This window comes from Populus euphratica, unplaced genomic scaffold, assembly GCF_000495115.2.
Source record: "Populus euphratica unplaced genomic scaffold, PopEup_1.0 scaffold329.1, whole genome shotgun sequence".
NCBI classification, from domain to species: Eukaryota; Viridiplantae; Streptophyta; class Magnoliopsida; order Malpighiales; family Salicaceae; genus Populus; species Populus euphratica.
The window spans coordinates 24,705-38,979 of NW_011500009.1; the positions used below are offsets into that span (position 1 = coordinate 24,705).

At 28.4% G+C, this 14,275-nt stretch overlaps 2 protein-coding genes across 3 annotated transcripts; both read left to right on the forward strand.

Moving 5' to 3' along the window:
- Positions 1 to 4,316: 4,316 nt before the first annotated feature.
- LOC105141312 (macrophage migration inhibitory factor homolog) lies at positions 4,317 to 6,185 on the forward strand. 2 transcript variants are annotated; one of them, XM_011048494.1, is made up of 4 exons: positions 4,317 to 4,544; positions 5,135 to 5,335; positions 5,663 to 5,742; positions 5,776 to 6,185. In XM_011048494.1, exons 1-3 carry the CDS (start codon positions 4,434 to 4,436, stop codon positions 5,696 to 5,698), a joined length of 348 nt encoding a protein of 115 aa, XP_011046796.1. In that variant the 5' UTR covers positions 4,317 to 4,433; the 3' UTR covers positions 5,699 to 5,742; positions 5,776 to 6,185. The 2 variants fall into 2 exon arrangements, with proteins under 2 accessions (XP_011046796.1, XP_011046794.1); XM_011048492.1 differs by having other exon boundaries at positions 5,663 to 6,183.
- Positions 6,186 to 9,373: 3,188 nt separating this feature from the next.
- On the forward strand, positions 9,374 to 10,999 carry LOC105141313 (macrophage migration inhibitory factor homolog). The gene is made up of 3 exons (XM_011048495.1): positions 9,374 to 9,747; positions 10,338 to 10,538; positions 10,705 to 10,999. The coding sequence occupies exons 1-3, from the start codon at positions 9,634 to 9,636 to the stop codon at positions 10,738 to 10,740; spliced, it is 351 nt and encodes a 116-aa protein (XP_011046797.1). The 5' UTR covers positions 9,374 to 9,633; the 3' UTR covers positions 10,741 to 10,999.
- The last annotated feature ends 3,276 nt before the right edge of the window (positions 11,000 to 14,275 follow it).

A 14,275-nucleotide genomic window follows, 5' to 3' on the forward strand; every position in this document is an offset into this window, starting at 1 on the left:
AATCTATTTGATGTTTGATTCCTTTTAATGGTGGTAAACCATTAGGAATATCTTCGGGAAAGACATTATCAAATTCCTACAATAAAGAAATAGTCGCACTAGAAACAACATAATCGAGATCGTTAGTATTAAAATAAGTCTTCTTATACACAAGTATAGTCATTGGCTTGTTAGTATAAAAAAGCATATTTAATCTCCCCATTTCTTGTATAAAAATATGATTGTTTCTTTAATTTTTCCACATAGTTCATACTTCACACACTTATTTTCTTCTCTCCTCTTTTCCTACCTCCACCATCAACCAAATTCATTAAGTTTTGATTAGTGGACAAATCTAAGTTTCTTCTCTCACCGTGCTCTTAACTTAAGTTTTCAATCTTTTTGGCCTCGCTTTCTCTTCTCAACTTTATTTGATTATCATACACTTGCTTTGGAGATAAAAGTACATTGGTGATGGTTTAGTCATCTTTTATAATTTTATGCCTATTTAACTATCATGCATATGAATCACATCATATAGCATTTAATTAGTATATCTCCCAACAAAAAAGAAAATCAAGACCTACTTAGTTACTTTTACTTCACCATATTCATTTAGTCATTGTACTTTATAAGGTTTATAATGCTTTACAATACTCAAATTCAACATCCAAACAAGAGTAGTACTAGCTATATTGGCACAACTACTTCCCTCAATTATCATATTAGTAGTACTAGCTATATTGGCACAACTACCTCCCTCAATTATCATACTACATACCTTGTTTTGGATTTGACATCTTGTATGGAAGATGTTCTCTTTTTGCTTATCAACATCATTTTCTTTAACTTGTATAGTAAGCACACACCTTATAATCAAGGCCTTCTTCTTAACCAAGCATGCAATCTCAACATCACTACAATCCTCTGAAAATGACACCTCATCGTCATCAGATCTATTACTTCCAGAAAAAGAGAAAATGCTCTGTGTTGTTTGATTGGGGGAGATAAGGGGGAAGATGGAGTGTCAGAGAGAGATCTCTAGTTTTTCAAACATAAAGGAGTGGTTGGCCTCTATGGAAAAGGAAAATGGAGGCTTGCAGCTGGTCTATAAAAGATATGAAGAAAAGAAAGTTTGTTTTTTAGGGTTCTCTTCTGACTCGTTTTTTTTTTACCCCCTGCCTTAAAATTTCTCTCCCCTCCCCCCTACCTTAGATTTTCTTCCCTATTTATAGATAAAAATATCATTAATTTGAGATGATGCTAAAAATCAATAATTTTGAAAAGGACACATTAAAAGTTAAACACCTTTAACAAACCTTTGAAATTTAAATTATTTTGAGATTATTCTAAAAATGCTAAAAACGATGCAAATATATCAATAATGTATTTTTTTTGGGTTTTTGTTGTTTTTTCCTATTTTTTGTTGTTTTTTTTAATTTATCAAAACATAAAGTCAAAAATTGGATAGTGACATACTAACCACCAGGTTAAACCTCTCTAATATTTATGCTAGACCTTAAATCTGAAGTTTTGGGTTGTTATTCTTAGTAAAAAGTGGTGTATCTCCCTTTCCTTCAAACATTTTAAGTTTGTAAAAAGGTTATAAGTAGAAAAAATATCCTCACACCTCTTATGTTTCACATTAATTATAGGTTTTTCAATATAATATTTTTGCTATATTATTTTTCTCTCATCTCACCTTTTTTTTTCTCTTACAAAACCAAAATTAACACAACCAAAAAGAACAGCTTAGTAGCTTAATCCAAATAAATATAATTGAGTCAAGAAACAATAAATATACGAAAATAAGCAAAGAAAAAACTACAATTACAATTTCATGAGTAGTAAATGTTTTTTAAGACAGGAAAAAAATCTAAAGTGGATATTATGAAAATAACTTGATTGACACCCAAATATCCCAAAAAATACTTTAGTATATTTCACAAATCAATTTCAATAGTAGCAAAGCAAGTTTCAATAATTGATACAATTTAAACATGTTTTATACAAACTAAACTTGAATCTAGAATCTCAACCAAACAATGTCCAATTGATTTCAAATTTTATATATAGTGTCGTTAGATTCTAAATAACCAGAATATAAATTTTCAAAAAAATTCAATATGGTTTTATCAATTTCACTTTATTTTAATTTCTACAACAATATCAATAATGTCTTTGTTTTAATGACTTTTTTTTCTTACTTATATATATAGAGACACTAAAAAAACAAAACAAAACAAAACAATATTTTTTTTTATAAGTGTTCACTTTATTTTAATTTCTACAACAATATTAATAATGTCTTTGTTTTAATAACTTTTTTTTCTTACTTTCTATGTTACTTATATATATAGAGACACTAAAAAAACAAAACAAAACACAACAATATTTTTTTTTATAAGTGTAGTAGTTGTCACAATTCAAAAGGAATAGATGAAAACCGGAAATAATGAGTTCTAACAAACAAAAGGATATAATTTGATAAAAAGAATCAAGCTATGATATCAATTAATTTAAACCTCCTAATTACGTGGTTATGCAATCCACACGCAAGAAAGACAAATCCTGAAAAGTTAAAAAGTCAAGTTTTATAGGAGTGTGACACGGAAATTATTTAAATCAAAATAATAAAATTATTGGAAAAAAACCCCGTCCCATAAATACCAATTTATGAATAGAAAGTATAAATAAAACACTATAAAGATAGTTGTTCTTCAATAAGTAAAATAGGTTCTTTAAATAACTAAAAAGTACAAGAATATCTCTCACACATAAGCAATATTATTCTGAAATTAAAATCTATAGAAAAAAATAAATAAATAATAAATAATTCTGTTTATAATAGGTAAAAAGACTTTCTAAACAAGTCTAGAAAAATAATAAAAGAATATTAGTCTAAATAGAAAAAAGAATCATAAATTAATTAGAAAAATAATATAGTTTCCTGCAATATCTTTTTGATCTTATTTTAAGACTTTTTAATAGTCAATTAACTTTAAATTTTAGCCATATATAAAACAGAATCTCTGAAAATTTCTAATAAGTTTTCAGTTCAATCTAACAATGAAATTAATTAGAAAAATAATATAGTTTCCTATAATATCTTTTTGATCTTATTTTAAAACCTTTTCAATAGTTGATTAACTTTAAATTTTAACCGTATATAAAACATAATCTCTGAAAATTTCTAATAAATAATTACATCAAGTTTTATTTAATTTTCAAACAGCTAACACGAAGTTACATAGGAAAGAAACCGAAAGCACTCAAAATGGACATCAAGTAAATAGAATTAATCAACATAGAAATAAAATTTTTCAACGTACATCACAAATGAAGCCACCAAACATGACTGCCTGAAACAATAGAGGAAAGGCAGTGAACAACAGTAGAAGATGCAGCGTGATACATGGTGGAAAAACATCTAGAGGAAAGAAGATAAAAATCGCAAAAAAAACAACAGCCATCACATGAATGTTCATCAACTATAAACCAATAAATTGATTTAACTTGCAAGCCCTTCTCTAAGAACACCAACGATTAAAAGAAGGGCTAGGAAGCTCAATTAAGAGCAGGGATAAAAACAGTGCTCATACTATAAAATCCCATAACCATTTTTATCTTTTAAATTTGACTAATACAATAGCAGGACGCTCCCTCGGATAAAATCACTAAATTTACTACTTTAAAATATAAATTTTCTTTTAAATTGACTATATGATATCACCTGAAAAGAATATATATATATATATATATATATATATGCCATTTTGGATTAAAATCTTGAAAACTAAATAAATAAATTTCAAAATTTTTATTTAAAGAAACAATTAAATATATTCAATACCATTGAATCAAGAATTCTTGAATTCATAAACTTTTTTATTTCATAGAGATATTACCAGAATAATCTATATATTAATTAAAATTACATTTTTCTCAATTAATTTTAAAAATATATATCTATGTCAATATAATACATATAGACAAATTTAATAAAAAAATTTAATGAGATTTGAACTCAAAAAATAAAATAAAAAATCATACTTTTTAACTATGAGGTTAATCCGATGCCAAAAAATATTGTGAAATCAAAAGAGAATTTTTCTTTTTTTCTCTTCTTTTATTTTTTTCTTACATTGAGATCTGAACTCAAAATTATTCGGACAAGGTGGGAACGCTGTGGTCCCTGCCCAGCAATATCAAATTGACCAAAAAGCGTAGGCAATTTTTTTCTTTTTTTTTATCGCAATGGTATACAGCCACTCAACTAAGGGCTGTTTGGTAACTAGGATTTCCTTTGCCATTTATAAATGGTGGATCCAGAGAAGCCAAGATACATTGAAGTTTGGTAAGCTTTCCCTTCTCTATTTTACCCGCTGCTACAACAATTATAGCAAACAGTGACACAAAAAACAGAGAAACTTTTATATACATAGAGACTGAAGATGCCTGCTTTGATCATCTCCACAAATGTCAGCCTTGATGGAGTTGACACCTCCTCCATCCTCTCAGAAGCAACCTCTGAAGTTGCCAAGGTTATTGGCAAACCTGAGAAAGTAAGTGTGTTTTCCTTCTTTAATTTTCATGCGTTCATTAATTTCAAGCTTGTCAGTTAGTGTTGTTCAGTTTATTAATCCACTTGTGGGTTTTTATATTTGATCTGAAAAATTTGTCTGGCAGGTGTTGTCTGGTAGGTTTGTTAGTTTTACTGATCACCTAAAATTCGGTTGATGTCTTGGTTGGATCTTAGAAGTTTGGTTTTTTATTTTATTTTTATGAATCTAACATCACTTGATGAAGAATCCACAGCACTGGGATCTGGATTATTCAATTCTGATATAGATAGCTATGGTTTTGTTTGCCTGATTTGTGATGGTGTTTACTATGGCCAGTACCATTTGAAAATTGAAATAGATTTTGCTAGATTACAGTGATTTCTTTACTCACTTATCAATACATTGGACAAGAATCATGTTCTTTACACCTCGACTTCCAACCTCCTTCCTGTGCTTTGTTAGAATACAAGCCATTGTAAACAATACCTGGGCCAGATACTCATGAGTTTTTCTTGTCAGTTATTAATTTATTTGGTGAATTCTAGCTATGGAATGTGCGTTCTTTGTAATTTATGGTTGTTGTCTTGCAGTATGTGATGATTGTATTGAAGGGATCAATTCCAATTTCATTAGGAGGAACTGAGGAGCCAGCAGCTTATGGGGAGTTGGTATCTATTGGTGGCCTTAGCCCTGATGTGAACAAGACTCTGAGCTCTGTAGTTGCATCAATTCTGGAGAAGAAGTTGTCAGTACCCAAGTCACGGCTCTTCCTTAAATTCTATGATTCTCAGGCAAGCCATCTCAACTCTTAATTGTCATCGAGAACGTGGATAATTGCAATGTACATTTTTCTTCATATTGCATTCCTTCTTTCTGTTTATTTAGGCCTTTCATAGCCAGGAATATGCATGATGTTTGCATGCTTGATATCTGCATCAAATCCTGTAAATTAATCCTTTTTTTCCCCTTTAAACTGTGAGCATAGTTATTAAGTTAAATTAAACGTGCCTTAGGGTTCAAACTATACTTTTTTTCTCAGATTGTGTCCTCATTAGCAGCCATTTTGTGTGGTTCTTGTTGCCACTATCAATGATACTGATATGTGCTTCATTTTGCAGGGCACCCACTTTGGGTGGAATGGTTCCACCTTCTAAATCCAGCTTCGTTCTTTGTTGTCTTCGAACTAATGTCAGAGATCCAATAAGATATGCGCCATTGGTGTTCTGTTATTACAGAAACTTAGCCTTGTTAAGCTGTTCAGATATCCATCCTTGTAGCCATGTGTACGCAGAATGTGAATGCTGTTAGCCCTTTCAAGGGGAAACACCATGTTTGCATCATGGTGCTCACGGCACATGATCTGGATTCTGGGAGTGAATATCTGTTGTTATTGAACCATTGTCAGCTTATGAGCAATAATGTTCTTTGCAGTGCTTTGGCCTTGCTTTCTGAGAAATTGTATTCAGATTGTTTTTAGCTAATTAGCCAAAACCGATCTTTGTTTTACTAGTAATGGAAGGGTGTTTATATAACAGGTGTAGCCTAACGATTGGATGTTTATGTAGTTGCTTTCTCTGGTGAAGCAGGTTTGAGTCCTGGTGACATTTATTTTGGTTATTACTGCTTTACTTCTTTTGCAGCGCTACAGGTTGGGCTAAGAATTTTTTTAACTTGTGTAATTTTTTTTATATAAAAAAAACATGAGGTGAAGTGTAGCAGACGACAGCTTGAAATTCGGCCATTATTTGGTAGTTGGAAAATTGCGAAATATAAATTTTTGGGTTCATAATTAATTTTTAACTATTTTTTATTTTAAAATATTTAATAAATACTATAAAAATATTTTTAATCTACTTGTTAAAGTCATTAAAAATACTTAAATCAATTGAACATAAAAAATCAAAACAAAACTTTTTTTTCAAAACATGTTTATAAGGAAAGCTCACCGCACCTTTTCATTGAACGGAATAAGTAAATATCAAGTTTGGTATTTTTGTTGTTCGTATTGTGATAATTAACTATTTTCTTTCTTCGTTATTGTTTTTTTCTTTAATAACTTTCTATCACTTCTCCTCAAGTCAACAATTAAAAAATAAATAAAATAAAATTTTAAATTAAAATAAAAATTATTATAAATTTAAGGTGAGCCATATATTTTCTTTTTATTTTAATTTAAAACTTAATTTCATATAATTATACCATAAAATAATACAATTGAAAAAAAATTAAAAAGCAGGAGATTTCTTGTTTAAATGAATAGTGTTTAGCCTTCAATTTTTTTTAGTTTTTATTGATGTAACAGGTTGAGATCTGACTTAAAAAAAATTGGGTTTTTAAGCAATATTTTAAAACTTCACCTGGTGGTTGACTGACCCAAAACTTGAATTATGAATTTTGATCAATTCATCATATTTCACTGGATTAACCTTATTTTTTTATAAATTCAAACGATATTATTTTAATAAAAAAAATAATAATCAACAGATTGTAATCATTTTTAACTGAGTTACTCAGTCAATTAGGTCATTAACTATCTTTATTTTTTTTAAACTTGACCTTGTTCCAGTTCTGGATCAACAAGTTCTGGATTGATCTTTTGGGTCGGGTCGGGTTCTAAATTACTAAATTAATTTACTAATCACTAAATCAACTGGAGCTAATTATTTTTTTATTAATATAATGTTATTTAAAAAAATATTAAAGTACGGACATGAGTTAACTTTTCTTGTTAATCAAATTTAGTCTAGCCAATTTCATCTTTTGTTTAAATTGAAAGCCAGGCAAGGCTTGAATATAAGGTGGTGCTTTTGCCGAGTAAACCCATTGGGCAAGTTTGTGGTGAACTTCTTGAAGAAATAACTAATTTAGGTCCACCAGAGCTTTCAATGCAAAATCCTAAACTCTAAATGTCAAAATTATGTCACTTTTTTTTCTTTTTATTGAATCTCTTAAAGTCTTTTAACAGTGTATTTGATATTACTGATTTTTTTTTAGTTTTTCAAATTATTTTTTATTTAAAAATAGATTAAAATAATATTTTTTTATTTGTTAAAATTAATTTTTAATATCAATTTTTAAAAAAAATAAAAAACATTAAAAAATTAACTTCAAATAAAAAAAATCAATTTTTTAAAAATTACAGCAAAAAAACAAACACTCCCAGCTACTGTTTTCCAAAAAGGTAATGGAGACTTCAAAAATGGATTCCCAAGCCACCTTAAAATCATTAAAATCAGTAAGAAAGACTTCCTTTTCTCTTTCTTGTGCTTCTCTAGAAACTACTTGGATGTATTCTTTTTTAACACGTGTTTATCCCGAAAAATGAGAATTTATATTTTTAGATCCATGAATCGAAGACGTAGCTCCAAAGATTTTATTCTTTTTTTTTTCTTTTTCTTTTTCCATGAAAGTAGGCATCAATTGCTTGCAATTGTTTTTCCAAGAAACAATGCTCAAATTCTTCTTATTCCCTTCAAGATTTAAACTTTGAGTATATTTAAAAGTGTAGCTATTGTTGATTTTTAAATAATTTTTTTAATCAAAATACATGTTAATAATTTTTTTTAATTTTTAAAAAATTATTTTTGACATCAATACATCAAAATAATTTAAAAATACTAAAAACATATTAATTTAAAATTAATAAAATATAAAAAAAATTTAAATTTTTTCAAAAATATTTTTAAAACACAAAAACAAATACACCTTTTATATCACAAAATGTCTGCACTTTATATTTGAACAACTCTTGGAATTGCAAGATTTTCGCCAAGAAATTCAGTAGAGATTCTGGGGTGACAATTAGCAAACTTTGAAGTGCCAAATCGAATAGTTTTAGTAAATTGCAAAATGAAAAAGGCATATGCTTCATCAAGTGAATTAAATCCCAATTCAAAAGTGGCTTCACGCGTATTGTCTTCATTTATAAGGGGAGCCATGTCTTCATCAAATTGGCTCGAAAAGTCAATATCCAACCCGTCAGTTCCTACAAAATTGAGAAATATATAATTTAATACTAATGGGTGAAAGAAAACCCTCTTCTTAAAAATAATGAAAATATAGCTTTTTTACTGCACAGGGGAGCCATGTCTTCATCAAATTGGCTTGAAAAGTCAATATCCAACCCGTCCGTTCCTACAAAATTGAGAAATATATGATTTAATACTAATGGGTGAAAGAAAACCCTCTTCTTAAAAATAATGAAAATATAGCTTTTTTACTGCACCTAATTAACATTTAGAACAATTCTTACTTAGAGAATTAATTTCATAATTTAATATAATTTAGTTCAATAAAAAAAAAAGGAGAGGGAGAGATTATTTTCCCTCGAGACTATTTTTACAAGCCACGAGTTTTAAAAAACGGAAGTACATAATCCTCCTATATATAATACAAAAAAAAAAGAAATTAAAAAACCAAGTGGAGACAAGTAAATAAATAGATGATTCATTATTGCTAAAAAAAAAAATGTGATTTTGATGGCAATTGGTTTGTTTTTTCGAGTAAAATTCAATGAAGATGGTATTACTTACTAATTATGTCAGAAAAAATAAAATAGGATGCTTAAAAGTTTTTTTCATTTAATTTTTATTTTTAGAAATATTAGAGACTATTTTTATATGAAAACAATTAGAAATAGGATTTTAGGGTTATAAAACTCTAAATTATGCATGATACTACAAGTTGTCCACCGCACATAAAATGACTTGTAAAAAAAAAAGAAAATGGGAGTAAGGTGGGCGTAGATTAAAAAAAGAAGAAAAAACAGATAAGAGAGAGACGCAACATGATGTGAATAAAAACCAAAGCTGTTCTCTAGAACACTCTCGCAAGTCGCAACCCTCGGTGTTTGCCATCTTGGAAAAGTTGCAAGAAGAATTGTAAACGACTACCTCTCTTAGGATCCAATAATATCTCATCTAACCGTCCCCTTTGACCGAACAAGGTATGACCATGCACCTCTATATAAATGGTGGATACAGAATAAAAAAAACCAAGATAAAGCAGGAAACACAGGCTTGTATTACTTTGATTGGCACCCTTAACAGCAAAGAGATAAAAGGATTCTGTACTTTTTTTGATAGAGAAGATGCCAGCCTTGAACATTTCCACAAACGTCAGCCTTGATGGCGTTGATGTCTCTGCTATCCAATCTGAAGCCACCGCTAAACTTGCCAAGATCATTGCAGGCAAAACTGAGGCCGTAAGTCTTGTTTTCAGCCCCCTTTTTTTAATTATTATTTTCAAGCAATCTATATAAAGTTCTTTAAATTATTTGTGTTTTCAATTCCCTTCGTGCTCTTTTGGACTATTCAGTGATCATGTGGTTGGCTCTATATGTAATAGATTTTGTTTATTTTCTTCTTTTTTCCTGGTATTTTAAGACTTCGAAGATTTTGGACCATCCTAAAATATTTCTCTTTCTGGTGTTTTTTTTCTTTAAAAAATATTTCTCTTTCTGGTGTTTTTTTTATTTTTTTTCTGAAATAAAGATCTGTCTTTTTCTTAAAAAACATGTGAATTTTTATTCATTATTTCATGAAAAACAATATTTGTAGACATTTAAAGATTTCTTGGATGTATAGGTGAGACCAGGCTTGATTTCTTGGTGGAGTCTTATGAATTTGGGGTTTATATGTGATTTTAATTTAAATCACTTGGTCATAGAGAATCCATTTTGTATTCTGGGCAAATCTTTTTTCCTTTCTGCTATTTTCATTCTGTCTTTTGATGTCATATTTTGGAGATTGGATCTGCCTTTGCTCAACCATTTTCATGTGTGCTTTCATGCAGGATGTGATGATTGTATTGAGGGGATCCATACCCATTTCATTAGGAGGATCTCAGGAGCCAGCAGCTTTTGGTGAGTTGGTGTCCATCGGTGGTCTTAGCCCTGAGGTGAACAAGAATCTCAGTGCTGCAATTGCAGAAGTTCTGGAGACAAAGCTGGGCATTCCCAAGTCACGAATCTTCCTTAAATTCTATGACTCTCAGGCAAGCCATCTCAACTTTTAACTGTCAAGAACATGGATTGTTGGCATGCACACATATTTCGTAGCATTGCATGCCTGGTCCTGCTAGAATATTAGCAGCCATTAATTTTATATATGGTTCTTGTGCTGCCACCATCGATGATGCTGATATGTTCTCTATTTTGCAGGGTACCCACTTTGGATGGAATGGTTCCACCTTCTAAAGCCAGCAATATTCTAGCCCCCAAGCTTGAAGTCTCCTACATTATTCAATAAGATGTGTCTAGGTTTTCTCCTCTTGTAGAAGCTTGGCTTTGATAAAATAGATTTTATTTTATTTTCATGTGGAGTCCCTTTTTAATGGGGAAATATCATGTTGGCTTGACATTTGGTCGACATTAGTGTTGTACTATGGTGCCTATGTGACATGATTTGTTTTTGGGATTGAAATCTATATATGATTGTTGTATTATTTTCTGATTATTTGGCGATGTTTATCGAGAATATTTGGAGTGAGCATGCTTAAGAAATAATTCCCCATTTTAGCTTTCAACAAATTGACATGCAAACCAGAGATGATCCTTTCCTTTTCATTTGGAAGGATGAAATCTGATTGGGAATCTTGCGTATGATTTCAAAGGAGGCTCCTTTTGCGCTGCATGAGGCTTGTCAATGCCGCAAATTGTGTCGGCAGCAACATGTTGCTGGTCCTTGTATTTTCTTTCTGTTTTTTAGGAAGCATTCATCAGAGGTTTAATTTTAGACCTGATTTAAATTAATTATCTTTCTATTTTTATTAAAGTTTATTTTAATCTAGATCTTGAATCACCTAATTATAAATCAACCTGTTATGGATCAACCTATTAGATTATTTGGGTTTTAAAATAGTGGTCTCAATTTATTAGTGGGAGTATTTAAAACAGTGGTGGATTTTGATTTTTGAAGTGTTTTTTTAAAAATATATTAAAATAATATTTTAAAATTTTAAATTTTATTTTTAATATTTGCACATTAAAAAACTCTAAAAATATTTAAAAAAATAATTTGATAAAAAATTCAAAAATTAGCTAAACGATGGTGCTAGACAATGGGTTTGTTTGGAAGTGTAATTGTAATTGATTTTCAAATAGTTTTTCGTATAAAAATACATGTTAATGATTTTTTTTATTTTTTAAAAATTATTTTTGATATCAGCATATCAAATTGATTTAAAAACACTAAAAATATATTAATTTTAAGTCAATAAAAAAATAAAATAAAATTTTAATTTTTTTCAAAAGTACTTTTAAAATACAGAAACAAACATGGTCAATATTCACACTTTTAAAATAGATATTTGGATATAGAAGTTTGAATTGTTAGATAAAATCTATTAATTAATTTTATATTATCTTTTAGTATATATTATTTTTTAACCATTACCTTATATTTAATTTTTAATTTTAATTTGAGAGGAATATTAATGTGTAAGATTTAAACTCATCATATCTCTTATACTATATCAAAAAATCTTTTTAATCTAAACATATAAATTTTATATAATTTTTAAACTATAAATTTTATCAATTAAAAGCGTGTTTGCATTATAGCTGAAATGCCATTTGCTAAAGATCTGAAAAATAAATAGCTATATAATAGCTTTTTAAAATTGTTTTGATATGTTGATATTAAAAATAAAAAAAAAATTATTTTGATATATTTTCAAATAAAAAGTAATTATTACTATAATATTAAATACACTCTGAATCCTTAATATTTCTTGCGTTTCTCGATGATTTTGTACTTATATACACTCTGAATCCTTAATATTTCTTGCATTTCTCGATGATTTTGTACTTGTGTGTGTAACAAACATGTGTATTTAAAAAAATGAATAAATAGTTGTAAATGTTAACTTTTTTGATTCAATACACATAGCATTAAGATGTTATACTTGTGTTTAATATAGAATAAAATAAAATAAAATCCAAAACAAAAGGATTCAAAAAAATAGAATTGAGAAGAATGGAGACCAGATTTGATATAAAAAAAAAATTAAATATTGAGAAATGAAATTAAAAAAAATCTCAATAAAGAAAAGTACAAGAAAAAAATAAATAAAAATAAAAAAATAAAACTAGATTTGATATAAAAATTAAATGACAAAGAATGAAATTGAAAAATATTTAAATCAAATTTTATACAATCAAAAAAATTAAAAATTAAATTTGATAAAATAAATAAATAATAGTTTGTTTGAGTTTTTAGAGTCCAAGAAGAGAGAAAAAATGGGGAGGAGTAGAAATATTGTTAAGAGTTTCACCGTTAAAGGAAAGCAACACACACCACACCTCCTTGATAAAAACAATTAGATGTTTTGAAAACCTTTAAATATGATGTTTGATTACTAAGAGACACTACAGACACCTCTTAAAGTGTATGAGATGCTCTTACACTCACATGCTAATTGTTTTTTATTTTAAATAATATTTTATTTTTATTAAAAGATTTAAATATCCTTGAGACAACATGTGAATTGCAAAAAAAAAACTATATGAAATGATAAAAAATGCCCTTAACCGTAACTTTAAGAAAATTTAAGTTGAAGAGTAATTTGGGGATTTTATTATGCAAAAAAGTTGAAATGTTTGGAAAGGCCCCACTTGCAAGTTCAATTAACTTAGTTTTGAGGAGCATTTACTGTGCATCTTAAAAGTAAAAAGACTAATTTAATTGACAATTTAATTCCTTTGAAAAGATTATTTTACCCCTCATACTAAGTATAAGTTTTTTAGTTGGTAAGGATAAAACAATTATTTTTTTTATGCGAGTTCAGCGTGCAATGTGAATGTAAATACAATAAATAACTAAACCTTTTATTTATTTTAATTTTAATTTTAATTGTAATTGTAATTGTAATATAATATTTCTAGGTAAAAGATAGTCTAGCCAATACAAGAAACCAATTTGCCGAAGTGATTATCTACCTCCCCACTAGTCAAATTTGTTTCCTCTTTTTATTCGAAGACGTGCAACTTTATATTTTGATTGGAAAGATATATTAGCAGGTGTTGTTTCTAGCACATAAATAAAATAACAATAAAATCATTACTAGAGAACTTAATATAATTGAAGATAAAAAAACAATTTGAAATATTCTTCCTTTATCATTGAAAAATTAGATATTAAAACTATTTTACCATAGTTTCATAATATAGTGATAATTAAAATAATCAATATCATCATAATATAATTATTTGTTTAGGATTTAGGTGCAGTGTTCGAGTCCATGAGATACTAAGTTTGAAAATATTGTCCAAGCCCAAAAAACATTGGGTGTCAACCCACACTTAGGTTTGAGGGTGTTATCCGAGTTCATATAAAATACTAGACATTCACTTAATATCTAAGCTAAAGCGAGCTGCTCGAGCTCAAAGGATATTGAGTGTAGACTTGATGCTTGGGTTCAAGTGCAATGCCCGAGTCCATATGATATTGGACACACATTCAATACCTGAACTTGGATGCGATGCTTGAGCCTAATAACAAATATATATTTCCATGGCTCTAAATATATAGAAAAACCACATAAACACAATAAATAGATTAGTCAATCATTTGAACAAATAGTTGATGAGGAGGAGTTGATTTGTAGTGTTTTTATTATTTTTTATGACTTGAATTTTATTTGAAATTTAAATTAATATTTTAAAAATAATTTTAAATACTAAATTCAATTTAAAAATTTCCAGACAGCATGTAAAGAAATATCAAAGCAGG